Here is a 24,596-nt window from a genome sequence, read left to right on the forward strand (position 1 = left end):
CTAGGAGAAATGGTTTCTCGGGGGTCCTAATAAGAATCCGTAGAGTTCCCCTGTGTGCCTCAGTTGTGGCCATATGTGATTGGTGCGATATATTTTGTCACTCTGGCTTTATCGGTTTTTTTTTTTTCCACAGACTGATCCATGGCATCGGAAGGTCGGGGGACATATCTGCCGTTCAGCCCAAAGCTGCTGGCTCCAGTCTCCTGAATAAATTGACGAACGCGATGGTGCTGGACGTTCTCCGGGGCGCAGGCGAGTGCACTCATCAATTACACCTCCCACCCAACAATGCGATGACAAATGACCACTGCGCTTCTTATTACAGGTGTGCGTGCGGCAACAAGCTGCTTTGTGGTTCCCATGGCAACGGGAATGAGTTTAACGCTTTGCTTCCTAACGCTCCGACATAAGAGGCCGAAGGCAAAGTACATAATTTGGCCGCGGATAGACCAGAAGTCGTGCTTCAAGTCCATGATCACTGCCGGTAACGCTCAGGATGTTGTTTTCTTTGTGGGCAGCACGCATTTAATTGTTTTATATGGTTATCACAATGGGGGAAAGATATTATAATCTGTCACCCACCTAAGATGTGATAGATCAGAGGGGGGCAGCAGTTGTGGGGCGACCGTGGACCCCCTGTCCTCCGCTCTCGCCCTCTACATGACTCTCCATTGTAGTCTATTGGAGTTGTAGGGCCAGGAATCAGCGCCTGTATTCGTGGTGTTGGTCGGACCCCCATACTCGGGACCCCCTGGTCTACTTGATGATTGTGCCTCTGAGAATTGACCCAATACTGACAACAGTTTGCATCTGCTGAGACAATTGTGTGCAAACTGTTGTCAGCGTTGGATCAACAGACAATTTTAACCCCTTTGTCCGTGGCTATCTTCTTTTGTAGTTTTTCTGCTTTTTTGTTTTCATACTTATGCTTTCAAAAGGTAAAACTTTTTTTCCCCCATTGAAATTCCTATATTAGGTCTTGTTTATTGAGGATGATCTATAGCTTCTTATGCCATCATTTAATTTACCTTATACTGGACTGAAAATGTGTGTGTTTAGTAAAAGTGTATTTCTTTATATTTATTTAATTAAAATAAAAAATCGTGTATGTGTGTGTGTGTATGTATATGTGTGTGTGTGTGTGTGTGTGTGTGTGTATATATATATCTCTATCTATATATATATCTCTATATCTCAGTCTCTAGCGCGCACACACACACACACACACACACACACACACACACACACACACACACACACACACACACACACACACACACACACACACACACACACTGATTCTAACGCATCGGGTATTCTAGAATATGCATGTCCACGTAGTATATAGCACAGCCCACGTAGTATATTGCCCATCCACGTATGTCACAGGTTAAAAAGTAAAAAACAAAAACATATACTCACCTTCCGATCAGAGGGCCCCTTATAGTTCTGTCGCCAGCTTCCGGTCCCAGGGTGTGATGACGTCGCAGTCACATGACTGTGACGTCATGGCAGGTCCTTCTCGCGTAGGCACGCAGGACTTGTGATGACGTCGCAGTCACATGACCGTGACGTTATGGAAGGTCCTTCTCGCGCAGGACCTATGATGACGTCGCAGGGTTAACCCTCTTTACTCCCCCACTGTTTGTAATGAAGGATTTGAGCCGGTGGTGATCGAGAATGTCCTGGAAGGAGATGAGCTTCGCACAGACCTGAGCGCGGTGCAATCCCGGATCTGTGAGCTGGGGGCCGAAAATATCCTGTGTGTTCACTCCACCACATCATGCTTTGCCCCTCGTGTGCCCGACAGGTAAAAAGATTTCTGAACTGTTTTGTTTTTTTTTTTCTCTTAATTGTTTCCATTACTATAACTAAATCCAGAGGAGCCTTTTACATTCTCCGTGTTTGTTCTTGTCTAGACTGGAGGAACTGGCTGAGATCTGTGCCAAGTATGATATTCCTCACATAGTTAATAATGCCTATGGTGTCCAGTCATCGAAATGTATGCACCTCATCCAACAGGTACTGTCATGGGCGCCACATCCACCCCAGAGATGTACTACGATATTTTTTAATTTTTAAACTAACCAAAGCTGCTCAATGATTTCAAACCTTTAGATTCCTATTCCTAGTCTGTCATCAACCAGGTAACACAATTTGTTTTCACTTTTCTTTTTCTTTCTGCTTTAAGTGGGTTTGCAGATATCAGCTGCTATGAGAATCTTTCTTTATACCAGTCTTCCATAATGTGTGAGCGCAGCCATACTTAGAATTCATTCATTACACATATAGGTGATGAACCCAATACAGTGTTTCCCAGCTGGAGTGCCCCAGCACCATAGGGCGCCACTGATCCTTCTCCTCCTTCTCCCTTCCTTTCCTTGGGTGCTGCCTCTCAGGTTAAAAATGGCGCTGGTTTGCACAACACGAGGGAGGAAGCACCGCTGATGTACCCTATTGCCTTTGCAACACCATTCTAATTTCATAAAGTGTCAGCACTGCAGGAAGCCATCATGCCCTTCTGCCCCATAGATCACAATGGTAATCTGTGAAGAAATACCGATACCACATGTCCTGGAAGCACGGCCGTGGGAAGGAGGCCTTAGGGTGCAGTCAGACGAGTGTATAAATCGGACCTCAATGCACGGACTGGCCAGCAGGCCCCCCGACCTGATAGAAATATATGAAGCTGTCATATTCGGGGCAAGAGCCGCCGGCCAGTCCGTGCACTGTGCTCCAATCTCTGTATATACGGCCATCTAACTGCGCCATTATTCAGATTCTGGCAGCACAGTGTATTATTATATTCATGGAGAATATGTACTTTTTGTTCATTTTGTAAAATAAAGAATATATTTGGTAGGGGGTCCCCTGAGGGTTTTTTTTCCCACCAGCTTAAATGGAATTTGTCAGCAGGTTTTTGCTACTGGGTCTGAGCAGAATAATGTAGACAGAGACCCTGATTCCAGCAATGTGTCACTTAGATTACTGTGTGCCGCCACATCAGAGATTGTAGACTAGAATGTTATGGTAACTTCTTACTGATAAATCCTTAAGCACTTTGGCAAGTGACATCTTCTGAACTCTGGGCTTAGCCTCAATCTCCTGCTGTCTTCAGGTTACATAGCAAAAACCTACTGACAGATTCCCTTTAAAAGATTGTGACCCAGTGGCCTAAATTTTCCGGGTACATGAGTGCCCCTCTGTTGGGCTGTACAGTTACCTTGTGTTATTAGACAATTGGGGGCGGTGGCAGCTGTCCAAGCCTGTGGTCTATGCGATGTATGACGCAGGGTGGGCACACATTCCCCAGATTACCTGCCAGTACTCCCTCTAGCTGTAAACTCATGATTTAGTGATTGGGGGAAAAAAGCCTTCTATTATATTTAAAAAATGAATGTCTGGGTAAAAAAAAGAAAAGGTTGCGCTCACCATCCCTTTAAAAAGTCCCTTATTCTGTGTCCTTAAAACATGGCTGTGAGACAATAGTGGACTATTCTAGGAAATGAATAAGGTGACAATAACAACTGCCACAACAAAGTGATTGTTTTACTTTCCCCTCCAGGGAGCCCGTAGGGGCAGGATTGATGCTTTTGTGCAGAGCTTGGACAAGAACTTCATGGTTCCTGTAGGTGGCGCTATTGTAGCAGGCTTTAACGAATCTTTCCTGGAAGAAATTAGTAAAATGTATCCGGGGAGAGCGTCGGCCTCCCCATCGCTGGATGTCCTGATAACGCTGCTGTCGCTCGGTGCAAGCGGATATAAGCGTCTACTGACAGAAAGGAAGGTATGATGGCTTTAATGCAGGTTTTTATTTTCTCTTCAATCTGTAGCAAAATACTGCAGCATTATTACTCCGCTGATCTGATACTATCAAGGAACTTGAACTCCCTGCATGCTTTTTTGTTTGTAAACTAATCTGCGCTGCATGTTTGCAACATGCGACATGTCAGTTTCTCTCGTGGGTACGCTGAGTTTTAGGTGCAGATTTTCTCTATAGACTTTAAATTAGATGGCAGCACAGTGGCTCAGTGGTTGGCACAGTGGCTCAGTGGTTGGCACAGTGGCTCAGTGGTTGGCACAGAGGCTCAGTGGTTGGCACAGTGGCTCAGTGGTTGGCACAGTGGCTCAGTGGTTGGCACAGTGGCTCAGTGGTTGGCACAGTGGCTCAGTGGTTGGCACAGTGGCTCAGTGGTTGGCACAGTGGCTCAGTGGTTGGCACAGTGGCTCAGTGGTTGGCACAGTGGCTCAGTGGTTGGCACAGAGGCTCAGTGGTTGGCACAGAGGCTCAGTGGTTGGCACAGAGGCTCAGTGGTTGGCACAGAGGCTCAGTGGTTGGCACAGAGGCTCAGTGGTTGGCACAGTGGCTCAGTGGTTGGCACAGTGGCTCAGTGGTTGGCACAGTGGCTCAGTGGTTGGCACAGTGGCTCAGTGGTTGGCACAGTGGCTCAGTGGTTGGCACAGTGGCTCAGTGGTTGGCACAGTGGCTCAGTGGTTGGCACAGTGGCTCAGTGGTTGGCACAGTGGCTCAGTGGTTGGCACAGAGGCTCAGTGGTTGGCACAGTGGCTCAGTGGTTGGCACAGTGGCTCAGTGGTTGGCACTGCAGTCATGCTGCTCTGGGGTACTGGGTTTGTATCTCCTACCAAGGACAACATTTGCAAGGAGTTTGTATGTTCTCCCCGTTTGTGTGGGTTTCCTCCGGGTTCTCCAAAGACATACCGATAGGGAATCTAGAATGTGAGCCCCAATGGGGACCGTGATTATGTCTGTAAAGAGCTGCGGAATATGATTGTGCTATAATACATAGGTGTGGGCTGTATGCAGGTAAAAAACATATTCTTTTTAGTGTGTTTTTGCATCGGAAATGCACAAGATCCGCATATAACTGTATGAAAAAGTTTTGTCAAAGCCACATATCGGGGAATATCAAAAACAAAGCATAACATTACCAAAAAAGAGACAAAACCACAGCGCTAAAACTGCTACAAAGATGCACTCAAAAACACAAGTAACCCAATTTACCTACTTGGTGCAGAAATGCAGGGGGCACTGTGGATCAGAAGTGGTGGAAGCCCCCCAATATGCAGACGAGGAGGTGTAACCATGCGCCGAACTCTTGGTCACACCGAGGGTGCACCACAGCTCCCTCATGTGCATAAAATGTTCTCAGGCGCTGGAGCAGTAATGCGTACAGAGCTGTTACGGGGGCGAAGTCCACTACAGCTCTGTTTAGCCAATTTCAAATGCTTTTTTGGTCATTACAGACTTCATTTCTCAGAGAACCCCTTTTAAAAAGTACTAAAATGAATAAAATTTAAATACACGTTTAGATGACACATTTTTCTAAATGCCTTTTATGTAGCAAATAGTTATGCTTTATCTAGTGCACTCTGTATGATTCCAAGATGGCAGCCACCATCAATCACAGCCCGTCCTAGATTTCAGAGGACACGCAGTAGGACGGGCCGCATGAAGCTCGACTCAGAGGTTTTACGTCACCGCAGCGTTCGGTCGGCATCGTGGACGCACATTGCTCTGTTCAGACGACCTGACAGGACACTGAGGGGGAAGGAGAAGATGAAGCGTTTCTTTAGCTGACTGAGAACGGACATCATGTCAGCCTGACTGTTCTCGTGCGTCACACAGCCCGTCCTGCTGCGTGTTCTGACAGCTGCCATGCTTAACGTCCTGACAGCGTGCACTACATAAAGCATAAAACAGAAAAATTGCGCTTGGCTTGAGTTGGTACACATGCAGCCCTTAGTCATACACTGAGGTCATGGTAAGGTTAATATTAGACAGTGTAGGACCGTCCCGATCAGGGTCACCTTGTTGAGGTAGGATGGCTTTTATGCTATTTTTGATCAAAAACGGTATAACTAAAAACTGTTTTTTAAATGCACTTTTTGCTTTTTATGTACTTGGTCACAGCAGGGTTTTTGCTCATTTTTTCTCTAGCAGGTTTTACTACATAAAGCATACCTGCATGCTGAATAAAGGGATTTACAAAAATGTTTAAAGGGAACCTGTCACCCCGTTTTTTCAAGAAGAGCTAAAAATAGCGTTAAATAGGGGCAGAGCTGTGCTTTACATTAGTGTATTTTGGAGCCTTTATTCCCCACCTATGCTGCCGAAATACCTTTGTAAAGTCGCCGTTTTGGGCTGTCACTCACGCTGGTCAGGTCATATGGGCGTGGTGACAGCGCTGTTTCTCCTCCAGATCTCCGTTGGTGGCGTAGTGGTGTGCGCATGTCCAAGTGTTGAATCTACTGCGCAGCTTCAAGGAAAATAGCGCGATCTGCGCTATTCAGCCGTTTATCGTGGGCGCGGCCATCTTTGTGGCCGCGCGTGCGCAGATGGTTCTTCTCGGCTTCCCGGGGCTTCAGGAAAATGGCCGCGGGATGCCGCGCGTGCGCACATGGAAATCGCGGCGGCCATTTTCCTGCAGCCGAGATGCGAACTCTGCTTCAGGAAAATGGCCGTCGAGATCGCCATCTGCGCATGCGCGGCATTCCATGGCTATTTTCCTGAAGCCCCGGGAAGCCGAGAACAACCATCTGCGCACGCGCGGCCTCACAAAGATGGCCGCGCCCACCGATAAACAGCTGAATAGCGCAGATCGCGCTATTTTCCTTGAAGCTGCACAGTGGATTCGCCACTTGGACATGCGCACACCACTACGCCACCAACGGAGATCTGGAGGAGAAACAGCGCTGCCACCACGCCCATATGACCTGACCAGCGTGAGTGACAGCCCAAAACGGCGACTTTACAAAGGTATTTCGGCAGCATAGGTGGGGAATAAAGGCTCCAAAATACACTAATGTAAAGCACAGCTCTGCCCCTATTTAACGCTATTTTTAGCTCTTCTTGAAAAAACGGGGTGACAGGTTCCCTTTAATATGTAAATGTGTATTATACCACACTTCTCGGAGAACCCCTTTAATATGTTGAGAAATTACCTAATGAACATCTGACCTGCCGCTCCATTTTAACTGGGGAGAAAAAGTTTCCGTTTCTGGAGTTCCAACACTCGGACACCCACCGATGAATACGTTCTCACTGGAGTACCCCTTTACGTCCCATCGCAGTGAATAGAAAGCGCTTCACACAAGCTACCGGTTAAGGAGTCCGCCGTCTGAATGCAATACCCTAAGGCAGTGTTCCCCAACTCCGGTCCTCAAGAGCCACCAACAGGCCATGGTTTCAGGATCTCTTTTGTATTGCACAGGTGAAAATTGCATCACCTGGCCAGGCAAGCATTCAATCACCTGTGCAATACTAAGGAATCCTGAAAACATGACCTGTTGGTGGCTCTCGAGGACCGGAGTTGGGGAACACTGCCCTAAGGCATCCTCCCGAGGTTTGATATGAGCCTCTATCCCAATTCTGCAGATTTCTATTTGAGTCTTGTACGGTGTATCAAGGAATACCCCTTTTAGACATGGTTCCTACTTTTTCACAAAAAGACAGATGGGTGGGCAAAAGAATTTCTTCTTTATTCGATCCCCCATGACAGCACCACGAGAGAGGGGATCCACCCTTCAAGGACAGGAAACCTACAAGACATAAAAAGTTGGCACCTCTCCCACGCAACAGTTGGTTTCCTGTCCTTGACGGGGAACCTCTTAAAGACATACCTGTTGAAGAAGTGGTACCCTGCCCAAATGGCCCCTCTTCTCTCCACTTTGGATGGAGACGTAGACACAGATGTGTGGCTCTTCCCGTTCGCTTCTATTGTAGTTCTCAAAATATCCGAGGAAGATGTGTGGCTACTTTTTGGGTTGTGTGTTTTTTTTTTTACCTGTCTGAACTGGTAATGCCTCGGCCAAGGTGCCTGACATAGGAGTGACCTTACCGCTTGCTTATCCTTGAAACCTATATGATATAGTATTGAGAATCAATCGCTATAAAACACAAAGGATAATTTGTTTTTATAGTTCTCCAATCTAATTTACCACCATGGTGGCTTCTACCGCGTGACATTGATTTATTTTCCAGACTCTCCTCCACCAGAATTACAGGGATGAGAAAAAAAAAATGTCCGGCGCTCGCTCTGCATTCTTTGCGTGCGCTTCAGCTCTCAAGAATTTTCCATTTGTTCATCAGAAAAGCTGAAATTAGGTTAAATATAGTACATAGAAATCAATGCCGTCGCCATCTCATTTTCTGAAACCTTGCACTCCGTTTGCTTGGGGGGCTATTAAGTTCCCCTTCCAAGTTGTTATTGATTTGACCCCTGAAAGAGATTCCTCTAAGCCCGAATGATCTATTAATCTACATTAAATAACATCCTCATCTGATTGTATGTGACTGAACGGCATATGTGGCGGCCCCCTGGGTGTGTGGCGGGAGTCAGGGAGGGAGAAACTTATATTTAAGCTAGAATTTATAAAAAGTCTGTGTGATTGATGGAGATGACTTTCGCGGTATTCCCTTCCTGTGATAAAGCCGCCGATACTTAATGCATTTTATTGATGGGTAAGAGCAAGGGCAGCGCGAGTCTGCGGTCAGCTGAAGGAGAAGCACAATCACAGCGTTATCCGCGCACTATCTGATTAAACCGAGCAGATTATTAATTTCTCCTCCCGAGATTTACATCACTGATGGCCAGCAGGCCGCCCTTCCATGTGCCAATCACACCACGCTTATTAAACCACTCCATAATAACGCCTGCAAACACTGGAGCAGTGTATATGGCAATGACGCAACGCAAGGAGAATGTTCTTAAAGGGGTTTCGCTTTTTAAATGGAGTGTTACAATGTGCAAGTTTAAAGGGAATCCGTCAGCAGGTTTTTTTTCTCTAATAACCCCCCACGACAGCACACAGGAGGATGTCATCTCTTCCTAATAGGGACAGGAAACACGAAAGAGGTCAAATGGCTCCTCCTGCCTCCATACCCCAGTGTTTTTCCTGTTCCAATAGGGATGAAGAGGTTATCCTCAGTGCTCTGTGCCGGCGGCAGACACTGCAAAATTTATCCCAGGCAGCAGGAGTTCCGTCAGGTTACACTCCCTCTCTTTAACGCTGCTCCTGTCTCGTCAGGACTCGGGACGTGTTGCCCCCCCACCTTCCCCAGTCCGCGCCTTCGGGTAAGGTCTGGGGGAGTTTTTGGGCCGGAGGCCTCATGTCCTCCCACTGCTCCTGGGGGTGGATCGCTGTGACATGAGGTGTTCTTCCGGCTTTCCTCGCTACAAGCTATGTGGTCCCGGCGGCCGGAAGTTACGTCAGACACCAGTCGGCTGGCATGGGAGATCATCACTTCCGGTTTTGCGTTCCAGGGTGGAACGCAGCGGGAAATTTGAATGGAGAACCTAGGTTGACTCCACCAGAGGATTCCACCATTCGGGAAGAGCTTGAGGTTAGAAGGAGGAGCTGGTCCGGTCGCCCTATTAAAGGAACCCCGGACAGAAGGTCAAGTGAGATGGGACAAACTGTGCTATCATGGAGTCTGATCTTTCCCACTCTGCATCTGTGGAGCCCAGCGCTATTCCGATCTCTGTGAGTACTCAGACATTGGGTCTCCTCCAGGGTGCAGGTATGGATACTGAGAATCATATCTACCTTCTCCTCTCTTTTAGGAGGACCAGGATCCTGCACCCAGGAGCAAATCCAAAGTCACTAGCCAAAAATGTGCATTATGTGCCAAAAGACTCTCCTCATCACATGGCAAACCCCAATGTCAGGAGTGTATAGAGAAAGTTCTGAAGGTGGAACAGCCCTCCTTAAGAGAGGCATTGTATGTCAGGAGATAAAAGCTTCCCTGGCATCCTTCTCCCAGCTAATACCAGCCCCTAGTACTCCTCCAGCAGCAAAGAAGAGGAAAATGCCGCAGGAAGAGGATTCGGACTTCCAGGAGTCTATGCAGGAAGAGTTCCAGGAAGAAGGTGAACTGAGTTCTGACCCGATTCACAGGAGACGAGGTATTGCTTTTCTGCAGTGAACATGGATGAGCTAATCACGGCGGTGAGAAGAACCATGGAAGTGGAGGAAGAAAGACCAGCGCGTATGGTGCAAGAAGAGATGTTCAGAGGCCCCCGATCCAAAAAGAAGTTATTCTTCCCAATACACAAAAACATCAGGGAGCTGGTGCTGGAAGAGTGGGAGACTCCAGGGAAGAGACTGAGTACTCCTTCAGAGTTAAAAGAAACCTACCCAGTTGATGAGGAGACTGCAAGATGCTGGTCCGAGGTACCCAAGGTAGATGTTCAAGTTGCCCGTATAGCGAAAAATACTACTTTGCCATTTGAAGATTCCTCTCAGTTAAAAGATCCTCTGGAGCGCAAAATGGAAGGTCTCCTCAGAAAATCCTGGGAAACATCAGTGGCCTTACTAAACATAAATGCGGTCTCCACTTCGGTCGCTAGATCAATGTCTCTCTGGTTGGGTCAGCTGGAAGAACACCTGGCAGCAGGGACCCCCAGAGAGGAGATCCTCGCCTCACTTCACCTTCTCCAAAATGCTACAGCCTTCCTGGCAGACGCATCGGTGGAATCCCTCAGAGTAGCAGCTAGATCTGCGGCCCTATATAACTCAATGAGACGAGTCCTGTGGCTGAGATCATGGAGTGGGGACATAGCATCCAAAATCAAGCTATGTTCCAACCCTTTTATAGGGAAATATATGTTCGGGCCTGCATTACATGAGTTATTGGAGAAGTTCTTGGACACAAAAAAGTCGCTACCAGAGCCAAAGAGTGCTAAAATGAGTGCCAAAAAGAGGTCCTTTCAGCCTCCACAGGAGCAATCTTCCCAATACAGAGGCAATGGGAAGACAGGAAGATGGAGCTACCCCAAAGGAGACCGGGGCAGAAATCTTTTTCTCTCCCAGTTGAAGTAAACCATGACGCTCAGAAAGGTGGGAGGTCGTATTTCTCACTTCCTCCCAAGATGGCGGGACATATCCACCAACTCAAGGGTCCTAGGATCCATCCACGAGGGAGTAAGAATAGAATTTACCTCCTACCCTCCACAGAGAGTATGCAGCTCTATACACAGTCATTCCAGTCCGCCCTGTAATTAGCTCTATACACAGTCATTCCAGTCCGCCCTGTAATTAGCTCTATACACAGTCATTCCAGTCCGCCCTGTAATTAGCTCTATACACAGTCATTCCAGTCCGCCCTGTAATTAGGCCTCAGGAAACTGCTAGCCTCAGGGGCAATTTCTCTAGTACCGGAGAGGGAGAAGAACAGAGGTCACTCCAGACTCTTCTTGATTTAAAAAAAACAAAAACGGATCCCACAGGATTATAATGAATCTGAAGCTTCTAAACCAGTACATCTGTGTCAGAAGATTCAATAAGGAGTCAGTAAAATCGGCAGTTCTCGATAGGGAAGGGCTTCACCATGGCAACAATCAATCTCCAGGACGCATATTATCTTGTCCCGATTTATCCCAACCATCGGAAATTCCTGAGGTTTGCCGTGGCCCACAGGGAGCGGGAAGTTCTTTACCAGTTCAATGTACTCCCATTCGGACTATCGTCAACGCCCCAAATTTTCACAAAGATTGTCTAAAGCCATGGCCCTTATCAGAGGTCAGCAGATTTGTATCATCCCATATCTCCTACTTTCTGCTGGTAGCGCCATCAGTACGGGTGTTGCAGGAACACATACAGACGACTTCCCAGATACTGATGTCACTGGGGTGGTTGATAAATCAACAAAAATCAGATCTCGCTCCTTCCACAAAGGAGACCTTCTTTGGCATTCTTCTGGATTCTCATGCACAAACATCCTTCTTGCCCAGGGAAAAACAGATTCAGCTGAAAGCAAGAATAAACATCCTGCAAAGCAGAAGGGTGGTGTACATGAGATCTGCCATGTCAGTCCTCGGCTCCATGACATCTTGTATCCAGTCGGTACCCTGGGCCCAGGCGCACACCAGAGACCTGCAGAGTTATATACTAGCAGAATGGGACAGTTCTGCCAGGTCACTGGACAAAAAGGTGTCAATACCAGCCCAGATACGAGCTTCATTATTTTGGTGGGACAATCCAAAAAAAAACTGAACAACGGAGTGCCTTGGTTCCAGACCCAACTAGTAACCATATAGGTGGATGCCAGCAAGAGGGGAGGGAGGGGGCAATAGTCTCCCAGACATCCTTCCAGGGTCTCTGATCAGTCGAATTCAGCAGGCAGTCCTCGAACTTCAGAGAATTGAAGGTGGTGGAAGAGACCTCTGGGCAGCCATTTCGGTAATCCAGGGTACCCATGTGAGTGTACTCTGACAATGTGACCACAATGTCACCCCTCCGACACCAAGGAAGTTTGAAGCACCTACAGCTGAAAGCCATCTCCGCAAGAATATTCTCTAGGGCCGAAAAATATCTTCCTTCTGTGTCAGCCCTTCACATAAAGGGAACAGACAAGACCGGCTGGTGTTCCGTCTGGATCCCTCTTTTCTACCAAAGGTGGTTTCAGATTTCCACAAAAATCAGGATATAATAATACCTTATTTTTTTCCAGAACCCAAAAAAACAAGAAGGAAGAATTCCACTCTGTTGGTGTAAGGAGAATGGTCTTACATTATCTCTCCATAACCAAGGGGTATAGAAAGGATAAGAATCTATTTTTTCAACCCTATGACCAGAATAGGGGAAAGAAAATATCCAAGGCTATGGTAGCAAATTGGAAAAAGAGAGCAATTATTGAAGCCTATCAGATCCAGAATCTCACACCTCCAGAGAGGTTCACAGCTCACTCCACCAGAGCAGTAGCAGTTTCATGGGCAAAAAATGCCAGCACCTCCATCGAGCAAAGCCGCTACCTGGTCATCTGTCCACACCTTTGTCAGACATTACAGACTTGATTTAACATCCGTCAAAGATCTATCATTTGGGAGAAAGATTATCCAGGCGGTTGTCCCCCCCCCCCCAGAGCATTAGTTTTTGCTATTCCTCCTGTGTGCTGTCGTGGGAGGGTTATTGGAAAATAGAATTAGACTTACCGGTAATTCGGTTTCTAATAACCTACCACGACAGCATGGGTAATTCCCTCTCCCCGTACTCCGTTATTGAATCTAGTAGTAATAAATATTGTTAAGCATTCATTCTATTGTGGTCCTTATAACAACACTGAGGAATGGAGGTGGGAAGAGCTATTTGACCTCTTCCGTGTCTCCTGTCCCTATTTGGATGAGATGACATCCTCCTGTGTGCTGTCATGGTAGGTTATTAGAAACCGAATTAACGGTAAGTCTAATTCTATTGTTTTCTATGTAATCCGACAACAGCATGATATAGGAACAGAGATATGCAGATTTCCATAGTTTGTCACTTAGTTTACTGGGTGCGGCAGTTGTTATAGAATCACTGTCTTCTCTGCAGCAGAGCTCTGAATACTGAGCCCTGTATAACGCCGCCCACATCTGATTATCATCTTTCTGTCAATATATACACAGAAATCTGCCAATCAGTGGTGGGGGGAAGGGGTGGAACAAAAAGACACGAAATACGTTGTCCTGGAATGATAATCTGCTGATAAAGCACATTTTATTGAAAACACAGCCTAAAACCTGCTGACGGATTCCCTTTTTTTTTTAACCCCTTTCTGACATCCGACGTACTATCCCGTCCATATGGGCTGGGCCTGTATAACCATAGATGGGATAGTACGACAAAGCCGATCAACCGTGCACATGGGTGGTGTGCGGCCTATCTGGGACGGGTGTCAGCTGATTCTCGCAGCTGACACCCGGTCATGGACCGCTCCCTGCACTTTAACCCCCGTAACACTGCGGTCAAACAAGATAGCAGCGTTCTGGTGGCATAGAGATGCATCGCGTTGGGATAACGGTCTGCAAGATTTTTGCCGACCGTTTTTGCTGCAGACCATGAAAATTACGGCAATATGGCCCGCAAAAAAGGCCTGCAACAACGGGCCGCAAAAATCACAGCAAGTGTAAAAGAAGCCTTAAGGGCATGAAAATTTAAACGTGGAAAATTGCTAAATTTTTGCCAAATTTCAGTTTTTTTCACAAATAAACGCAAGTCATAGCAAAGAAATTTTCCCACTATCATGAAGTACAATATGTTACGAGAAAACAATGTCAGAATCAGTGGGATCCGTTAAAGCGTTCCAGAGTTATAACCTCATAAAGTGACAGTGGTCAGAATTGTAAAACTTGGCCCGGTCATTAACATGCAAACCACCCTTGTGGGTAAAGGGGTTAAAGGGTTATTCCTCAAATAGCAAGTTATCCCAAGTTGCTCATGTCTGAGGATCCGAGCACTAAGGACCACTCCCAGCGATTCCCGAAAATAGGGCTCTGTAGAACCGGTCTCCAATGGACTGGAGGATCGTAAAATTGCCGTCCAGTCATTGTGGGACTGCTGGAAATAGCTGAGTGCTTGGGATCTGCAGAGCCCCAGTGGTCGGACCCCCAGCGATCCGCAGTATATTCTCTCTCCCGTGGATATGGGACAACTTACTATTTTAGGAAGGGCCCATGTAACCGGAATCTGTCTTCAGAAAATCACTTATTGAATAAATGGTTTTTGCATATATTTTTGGCAGGTCATCCACTTTTTTTGTTTTACACGTATTTAAAAAAAAAAAAAAAAAATGATTTTTTTTTTAACCAGTCATTTGCTGCTGATGGGCCCTGTCAGTATAAATATACTCTATTACAGAAATATTCCCATTGAAGTGATGACCTATACGCCGCTAGAATATGTAGTCTCTTCAAAATTTATGGGGGTCCGACCTGTGGGATCTTCACCGATTCTGAAAGCAAAGGAGGGTGATGAGCTGATTCATGATTGTGCCCTTTCACTGTTCTTCCCAAAACAGCTGTGTGCTGACCACCCTAGTGAAGAGTCCTCAGTGCTCAATCTGTGGCCCCTTCATTCTTCTGCTCAACGGAAGTCCCAGAGGCTGCCCTCCATTCCCCAATTATCAGAACGTGGCTCCTTTTCCTCGCAGTGTGCCATCACTTTGAGATGGGACTAGCCCATGAGCTTGGTTACCCACTGCTTGGGTTACCCAATGCGCTGGGGTGGATCATCTCAGATGCCACCAGGGAACCATTCCACAAGTGCTTGATCTTGACCTTATCAGAGCACGTTCTCTCATCACTAGTGCCCACATCTCCTGTCCAAGAGGTGATGGTCTGGGAGGATGTCGGAGGGCACCTATTAAATCACAATTTATAAAAAAAAAAAAAAATGGAAACCAGGCAACTTCTTTCTAAATTTGCAATGCAGAGTCAGATTTTTGCCCGACTTTACGCTTTAAGCGTTGAGAACAAGAGCGTATTTTTGACCACTGACATCTTGCCATGAGGCTTTTTCCTACATCATAGTAATCCTATGGGTTATACTCAGCCCTCCACTTGTGCCCCAGAAAAAGAGCCTATGTGTACGGTGTATAGAGAGACTACAAACACGGGCAAACATTGTGTATCCACGAAACGTGTAGTGTCCAAACCACAGCCTGCAGTATCGCAGGTTCCTCTTGGTGTCGCTATAGACCACAAGATGATGGCACCCTGAGGAGTAATACTCCAGCCATCCATAAATCTGGGATAAAGACATAGAAGTGTAATATATAATTAACTATTTCACGTAACAGAGTGATTAGTGTCCTTCCAATACAATTATCTTTGAGTAATATGTACTGAACCTATAGGTCTCTTCTATTAAGGCAGCTACATCCTCCTTTTTCTTTCTATATAATGGGTACTATAGTATTAATTTTTTTCCTATTCTTAGTTATATCCATGCGGACCTTGTATGTACAACCCAGACTTGAAGATTCGCACTAAGCTATGAATGATGTGTTTTTTTTCCACTATGGATAGGTCTCCCAGTCTTGTTTTTAGTGGTGCGGTGGTTGTCCTATATGTACCATGATGCTCCGACGCGCACTGATCTTGCTAAACAGAAATATATATTTATATGCACGAGCCAAGTGCCCACAAAGCATGCAGTGGCCAGTGGGCACACAAAGTTGACAAAATAAAGCTGAGTTCTTGCAGTCATAAACAGGCACCAGTTGGCCGATGCATGAGTGCCGGGGAGTCCCATTGTCCCATTGGACTGTAAGGGCTCATACCCATCACCGTAAAAAAAAAAAAAAAAGAAAGTCCGATATTGGTCCAGAGGAAGGACCCCCCCCCCCGAGGAAGGTAACACTACCGAAACGCGCGTCGGGGTGAAAGGGTGTCAGCGTCTTCATTGACAAGGTACTATGGAGAGATATTCTGTGATCTAAAATCATTATAGGAATAGGGGATGCGATTTATAAGCTACTGTGCTGTGATATTTGTATTGTATAGACATCCCCGTGTTCCACATCTGAGTGTATTGTTGGTTTTACCTATATCTATACATGACTTGTACCAGGGACATACCCTACCTTGGGCTTTTTTGTACGTGAGTATTATCTGGATACCATCTTTTGGCCCCGTTGATTCTGACTGTCTGATGTAATATGTTCTATATATTTTAGCAAATGAAATGTCAGGTTTTCAAGGACATGGGTGTATGTAAAATAAATAAATAAAATCGGACGGCACTTGCATGGACCCAAAAACTTGCATTGGCGAGTCTCATCTGAGAGATGAGGACAATCGCAGCATGTGCAGTGGCCAGTGCTGGCACAAGTTTGCTAATAATGAGCCATATGTGATTGTTGTAGCTTGGAAATGTGCGCTTAAGTTGCTGTCATTTCAACCAGTTTTGCAGTAATCAAGAATACAAGAACCCTTGTAATATGTTTTCCTTCCTCCACTTATGAGCATCTCCTCCTCTGTCCCTGCTTGAAATTAGTTTTGCTCAAAACCAGATGGAGTGCCGCCACAGTGAGGTATCAGACAGCAGATGCCTAGTGAAGTCTGTTGAGGAGCATAGGGCACAATCGAGGCTGCTGCTTTCTGGTTCTGGATGCACAGCTGGACTGCTCAGTTGTGCCCTCCATGCAGCTGCTTCTGAGTGTGTGCCAGAAATTCCTCATGTCTGTATGTTGTACTGTGTATGTCAGACATCATCATATGTCAGACATCATAGCAGCTAGTCTCTATGCTCCAGCTCAGAGACCTGGTTTATGCAGGTTTCAAGTCATGGCTAGACATTTTGCTACTCTTCATCTAGTCACTCGACGACATACCAGCATGCTTTAAGTGTAGTGTTGTCATATGACTATTGCCACAATTTAGTTTTGTATTGCTCAAATGGAATAAAAAGGGGGGTGTATGTATAATGAGAAGGAGTCCACAAAAAAGGATCAAATAGACCACGGCTCCATTCATTGTCTATGTGGCTGTCCAGTGCTGAGACTGAGGATGCCCAGGTGAGTGTCGGTTCTCATGGGGCACCTCCAACCACTGGTCTCTAATACTGAATATTCCAGGTATTTGTGTGAGCTTTATTATATTTGTATATAGAGTATTATTTTTGTGTGGGCATTTTCTAATAGTTTTCCATATTGTAGTCTGTTTACCTGGTTTACCGGTGTTCTTTGTGTAATACAGATTACTATATATATACAGGGTGGTCCAAAAGTAGGTGGACAGTATATGTAATAGGGTTATGAAGGGGGAGATTTATCAAACGTGGTGTAAAGTGAAACTGACTCAGTTGCCCTTAGCAACCAATCAGACTTTTTTCATTCTTCACAGACTCTTTGGAAAATAAAAGGTGGAATCTGATTGGTTGCTAAGGGCAACTGAGTCAGTTTTACTTTACACCACGTTTGATAAACTCCCCCTTCATAACCGATTACACATACTGTCCACCTACTTTTGTGTGTGTGTGTATGTGTGTATGTGTATATATATATATATAATATAACGCTGGGAGCGTCACTCTGTCCGAAGCCTCTATAGACTGCGCAAGCGCCGGCGCAGTCTGGGCCTCACAGAGCGACGCTCCCGGGAGATCGCGGTGTGCGTTCACACTGAACGCACACCGCGATCTCCCCCGCAGAAGCAGGGACCGCCAGGAGGGTGAGTATCGGACATATTCACCTGTCCCCGTTCCATCGCTGAGCGGCGCCATCTTCCCGGTCTCCTCGGCCTGTGGCCTTCAGTTCAGAGGGCGCGATGACGCGCATGCGCGCCGGCGCCGCCCTCTGACTGAAAAGTCACAGCCAGAGGAGCCGGGAAGATGGCGCCGCTCAGCGATGGAACGGGGACAGGTGAATATAGTAAGTGCTGGGGGGCCTGAGCTGGCGGCGATACCGGCACCTGACCCCCACAGCGCGCCGGTGTCCCCGCCTGCTCAGGCCCCCCAGCACTCGGCGCCGAGCGGGTCAGAGGCAGGATGGGGACGCGGGATGGAGCAGCAGGATGGGGACGCGGGATGGAGCAGCAGGATGGGGACGCGGGATGGAGCAGCAGGATGGGGACGCGGGATGGAGCAGCAGGATGGGGACGCGGGATGGAGCAGCAGGATGGGGACGCGGGATGGAGCAGCAGGATGGGGACGCGGGATGGAGCAGCAGGATGGGGACGCGGGATGGAGCAGCAGGATGGGGACGCGGGATGGAGCAGCAGGATGGGGACGCGGGATGGAGCAGCAGGATGGGGACGCGGGATGGAGCAGCAGGATGGGGACGCGGGATGGAGCAGCACATAAGGATGGGGACGCGGGATGGAGCAGCACATAAGGATGGGGACGCGGGATGGAGCAGCACATAAGGATGGGGACGCGGGATGGAGCAGCACATAAGGATGGGGACGCGGGATGGAGCAGCACATAAGGATGGGGACGCAGGATGGAGCAGCACATAAGGATGGGGACGCAGGATGGAGCAGCACATAAGGATGGGGACGCAGGATGGAGCAGCGCATGACAGGATGGGGACGCAGGATGGAGCAGCACATAAGGATGGGGACGCAGGATGGAGCAGCACATAAGGATGGGGACGCAGGATGCAGCAGCACATAAGGATGGGGACGCAGGATGGGAGCAGCGCATGACAGGATGGGGACGCAGGATGGAGCAGCGCATGACAGGATGGGAGCAGCGCATGACAGGATGGGGACGCAGGATGGGAGCAGCACATGACAGGATGGGGACGCAGGATGGAGCAGCGCATGACAGGATGGGGACGCAGGATGGGAGCAGCGCATGACAGGATGGGGACGCAGGATGGGTGCAGCACATGACAGGAAGGGGAACGCAGGATGGAGCAGCACATACCAGGATGGAGACAATATACCAATATAAATGCTCGCCACCCGGGCGTAGAACGGGTTCAATAGCTAGTGTATATATATATATATATATATATATATATATATATATATATATATATATATATATATATATATATATATATATATATATATATATATATATTATATTACACTTTTTTTTTATTCATTTTTTTTTACCCACTGTGTATTTTGTAGGTGTTGGCGAGGTGTGTATTATATTGCGGCCTCCTTCTTTTTTTTTTTTTGTTCATAATGGTTTCATTATCCCATTATCCACAATCATAATCAATTTCCTCCCCTCTTTTCTAGGAATTATATACATATCTTGCCAATGAACTGAAGGCATTGGCAGCAAAACATAACGAGAGGTTGCTAGATACTCCACATAATCCCATTTCGCTGGGTAAGTGTATGCAGTTACATAGCATGTCCAGTATAATTGTTACACAACTTGGTGGTTACAAAAATTCTAATACCGTATATACTCGAGTAGAAGTAGAGATTTTCAGCCAACTTTTTTAGGCTGAAAGTGCCCCTCTCGGCTTATACTCGAGTCATTGTCACAGGGGATCGGAGGGGGAGCGGCAGCTGTCCATCATACTCGCCTTCTCCCGGCGCGTCTCTGCAAGTCCCTGCTTCTCCGGGCGCCGGCAGCTCTTCCTGTGTTCAGCGGTCACGTGGTACCGCTCATTACAGTAATGAATATGGACGCGACTCCACTCCCATAGGCGTGGAGCACATATTAATTACTGTAATGAGCGGTACCATGTGACCGCTGAACACAGGAACAAGCTGCCAGCGCCATCACATTGGAGAAGCAGGTACTGCGCCGGGAGGGTGAGTATAACGGGGAAGGTGAGCCATGCGATATTCACCTGTCCCCGTTCCACCGCCGCGCGCCGCTCTGTCTTCCGCGTCCTCTGGCTGTGACGTTCAGGTCAGAGGGCACGATGACATGTTTAGTGCGCGCCCCCTGCCTGAACAGTCACTGCAGAGATACGGAAGATGGAGCGGCACACGGCGGTGGGACAGGTGAATATCGCAAGTGCTGGTGTCCCCGCCTGCTCAGGAAAAGAGGTGTCATTTTTTTTTATTTTTTTTTTTAATCACAGCAGCAGCATATGGGGCAAATGTCTGTATGGAGCATCTTATGGGGCCATAATCAACCTTAATGCAGAATTATATGGGGCATATTTTGTATGGAGCATCTTATGGGGCCCATCATGAACTGTATGGAGCATTGTATGGGGCTCCTGATTCAATATGGATATTCAGAAACACTTAACCTACTGATGTCTCAATTAATTTTACTTTTATTGGTATCTATTTTTACTTTTGACATTTACCGGTAGCTGCTGCATTTTCCACCCTAGGCTTATACTCGAGTCATTAAGTTTTCCCAGTTTTTTTGAGCCAAAATTAGGGGTCTCGGCTTATACTCGGGTCGGCTTATTATACTCGAGTATATATGGTAAGTTTTCATAGGACAAGAATAGTTTGATGCCAGATGCTGAAGGGTCTTCCCCCTTAACCCCTTAATGACCACCGATATGTCTTTTAACTGACCTGAGATATAAGAGAATAGCCTCCCCATACAGGTGACAATCCAGCAGCTGTCGGCTGTACACTATAGCTGACAACTTGCTGCGTCAGCCACAATCAGTGTTTGCACCGTCCATATCTGTTTAACCCCTCATATGCTGCTGTCAATAATGACTATATCATATAAATAGTTAAGAGTATGGGAGCTTTCTCTTTATGCCCATAGGCACCCTGAGATCATGATTGTGTGGTCCTGATATTTGCTATCGCAATTCACTGCCAAATAACGGCCTTAGAGTCTCCGGGTTATAGCAGCATATTCAGAAGTTAGTGACATTTAGGTGGTAAGGATACACTTTTCCGTTTCTGTTATGCCACTTTGCATTAATTCCTGAAAATCACCCGAAGGGTTAATAATCTACCTGACAGCAGTTTTCAGTATGTCGGGGGGGTTCTGTTTTTAAAATGGTATAATTTTTGGGGTGTTTCCAATATGTAGGACCCCCAAAGTCACTTCAAATATGGATAGGTCCCTACATTTTGTAAATTTCCATCAAAAAATGAAAAATAGTTGCTCCATTTTTAAACCTCCTAAAATGCTAACAAAATAAAATAACATTTTACAAATGGTGCTGATGTAGAGCAGGCATGTGGGAAGTGTTATTTATTAAGATATTTCTATGATATGACTCTCTTGTTCAAAGGGATAACATTCAAAATTTGAAAATTGCAGATTTTTTTTACGTTTTTGTCAAATTTCTGATATTTTATAAATAAACTCAAAACATATCAACCTAAATTTACCATTGAATCTGAAAATCACTGGAATTTAAAGCATTCCAGAGTTACCACATAAAGTGACACTGGTCAGATTTTAAAAATTTGGCTCTGTCAATAAGGGGTTAACATGCGATGTGATCATTAACAAAAATGACATTTTGGTTCCTTTCTCTGGCGCAGTATGCCGGACTCAAAAAGTCGGAGTCTGTTTTACAAGAGCCAAAGTCAGGAAATGTCAGTGCCCGGTGTCTTTTGTACTTTATTACAGTATATGGAAGTTCAGTAGTAAACCTACCTGTTAAGGGCGTTATCCGAACATCTAATGTTGATGACCTGTTCTGCTCCATTCAGTGTGTAGTGGCCGCTGCTGAGAGCTGCAGAGCACTGGAAAAAGTTTTGAAATTACCGATAATCTTTATCAGGTGTGTGTAGACTTTGTACATCCTATTTGTGATTGTGAATGTATCAATATGTGTGTATACATATAACTGTAGAAAAAAAGACATGGACCACACATCCAAAAAATAACACACATTGATCTATAGCCGCTAGGCAAAAGTGAACAAAACTGATCATTAGCTTCTTGATTTTAAAGGGGTTATCTGGTCAAAATCGACAAGTCTGCAGTCACTTTATGTGACTCCAGATTTATAAATCTGCCCAGAGCACGCACTGTACCGGAGGGTATGTATGAGTTATACATACTCCCGGCCACAGCCCATTCACTTGTATGGAGCGAGGCAGCGCCCCGAGTAGTGACGCGGACATCCATTAGTTGTGGCTGACTAGGGGGCGCGAACTCACGGAATACAAGTGTATGGTGCGAGGATGCGCCCACTGGACGGGCTGTGCCCGGGAGTGTGTATAACATGCATACCCTCCAGGCCCGGCTCAGAAGCTCCCCACGGCGCACAGGGCGTGTACTGGAGGAATTCATAAGTCTGTAGTCACACAGAGTAACCGCACACTTCTCAGACTGTAATAAACCACTGCCAAGTCACGGAGAATCTCTAACTTTTTGTAGCCTTAAAGGTGTGCGCTAATCACGGCTGCGGCGACAGTGCACCCGCAGGGCAGGCGATGTGCCTCACCGCACCAATGCTGCAAGGCTGAGTCTCCATTACTCCAGGCCACACCGCTCCACAGGCCCAAAACCACAGCAACAAAGGCCGCCATACAGAGGTTCACCGTGACGTGGCAGTGACTTCATACAGTCTGATCAGAATGGAAACAGGAACACATGGGCTACTTGCACAGTGAACAAGTCTGTAGGAACATGTTCACACACCACCATGAAACCTGAAGACACAAAAGAGAATAGTAAAACCAAAAACACTCAGTTTGAAAAAAAACGCAGTAATCCGCAAGTGCTAGTAAAAGATGTAAAAAACAGGGTATTTGGTTGATACGTTTTTTGCAAAAAATGTATACTAAGCTGCTCTACCAATCTTCACGGTATACACATATCAGAGCAGTCCTAACTAATGTATGCAATCCCTATCTGATGTATTTAAAAACCTGATCATCTGTATATTACCTGTGTGAACAGGGTTCAGAGAGGAAAAATCCATGTGTGCATACAGAGTAGTCTGATCAGAATGTTAACCCCTTTCTGCCATATGACGTACTATCCCGTCGAGGTGGGCCCGTATGACCACCGACGGGATAGTACGTCATACGCCTATCGCAGCTGACATCCGGCACTATGTGCCAGGAGCGGTCACAGACCGCCCCCGGCACATTAACCCCCGGCACACCGCGATAAAACATGATCGCAGTGTGCCGGCGGTATAGGGAAGCATCGCGCAGGGAGGGGGCTCCCTGCGGGCTTCTCTGAGACCCCCGCAGCAACGCGATGTGATCGCGTTGCTGCGAGGGTCTCCTTACATCCCTCCCTGTAGCAGGCCCGATCCAAAATGGCCGCGGCATCCGGGTCCTGCAGGGAGGGAGGTGGCTTACCAAGTGCCTGCTCAGAGCAGACGCTTGGTAAGCCTGCATAGCTCTCAGACAGATCGGTGATGTGACAGAGTGCTGTGCAAACTGTCAGATCAACGATCTGTGATGTCCCCCCCCTGGGACAAAGTAAAAAAGTTTAAAAGAAAAAAAATTCCAAATGTGTAAAAAAAAAAAATAAAAAAAAAAAAAAAATTTCATAAATAATGAAAAAAATATATATATATTATTCCCATAAATACATTTCTTTATCTGAATAAAAAAAATCAATAAAAGTACACATATTTAGTATCGCCGCATCCGTAACGACCCAACCTATATAACTGGCCCACTAGTTAACCCCTTCAGTAAATACCGTAAGAAAAAAAAGAGGCAAAAAACGCTTTATCATACCGCCGAACAAAAAGTGGAATAACACGCGATCAAAAAGACGGATATAAATAACCATGGTACCGCTGAAAACGTCATCTTGTCCCGCAAAAAACGAGCTGTCATACAGCATCATCAGCAAAAAATTTAAAAAGTTATAGTCCTGAGAATAAAGCGATGCCAAAATAATTATTTTTTCTATAAAATAGTTTTTATCGTATAAAAGCGCCAAAACATAAAAAAAGATATATACCGTAAATGAGGTATCTCTGTAATCGTACTACCCCGAAGAATAAAACTGCTTTATTAATTTTACCAAACGCGGAACAGTATAAACGCCTCCCCCAAAAGAAATTCATGAATAGCTGGTTTTTGGTCATTCTGCCTCACATAAATCGGAATACAAAAATTGTCATGTGCCCAAAAATGTTACCAATAAAAACGTCAACTCGTCCCGCAAAAAACAAGACCTCACATGATTCTGTGGACCAAAATATGGAAAAATTATAGCTCTCATAATGTGGTAACGCAAAAAATATTTTTTGCAATAAAAAGCGTCTTTCAGTGTGTGACGGCTGCCAATCATAAAAATCCAATAAAAACCCGCTATAAAAGTAAATCAAACCCCCCCCTTCATCGCCCCCTTAGTTTGGAAATAAATACTTTTTTTTTAATTTTTCCCTTTTTCCCGTTAGGGCTAGGGTTAGGGTTGGGGCTAGGGTTGAGGCTACAGTTAGGGTTGGGGCTAAAGTTAGGGTTAGGGTTGGGGCTAAAGTTACGGTTAGG

The 24,596-nt window shown here is 46.2% G+C and overlaps 1 protein-coding gene across 1 annotated transcript in view; it reads left to right on the plus strand.

Annotated features, from left to right (window-relative positions):
• The window catches only part of SEPSECS (Sep (O-phosphoserine) tRNA:Sec (selenocysteine) tRNA synthase), a 66,503-nt gene that overhangs the window by 11,418 nt on the left and 30,489 nt on the right, over window positions 1-24,596 (plus strand). Inside the window, exons 3-8 of the mRNA XM_069744654.1 lie at window positions 134-252; window positions 326-484; window positions 1,657-1,810; window positions 1,920-2,022; window positions 3,566-3,787; window positions 19,476-19,569. Coding sequence (XP_069600755.1) covers window positions 134-252; window positions 326-484; window positions 1,657-1,810; window positions 1,920-2,022; window positions 3,566-3,787; window positions 19,476-19,569 — 851 coding nt within the window. The remainder of the gene's footprint in view (window positions 1-133; window positions 253-325; window positions 485-1,656; window positions 1,811-1,919; window positions 2,023-3,565; window positions 3,788-19,475; window positions 19,570-24,596) is intronic.

This window comes from Ranitomeya imitator, chromosome 1, assembly GCF_032444005.1.
Source record: "Ranitomeya imitator isolate aRanImi1 chromosome 1, aRanImi1.pri, whole genome shotgun sequence".
Taxonomy (NCBI): domain Eukaryota; kingdom Metazoa; phylum Chordata; class Amphibia; order Anura; family Dendrobatidae; genus Ranitomeya; species Ranitomeya imitator.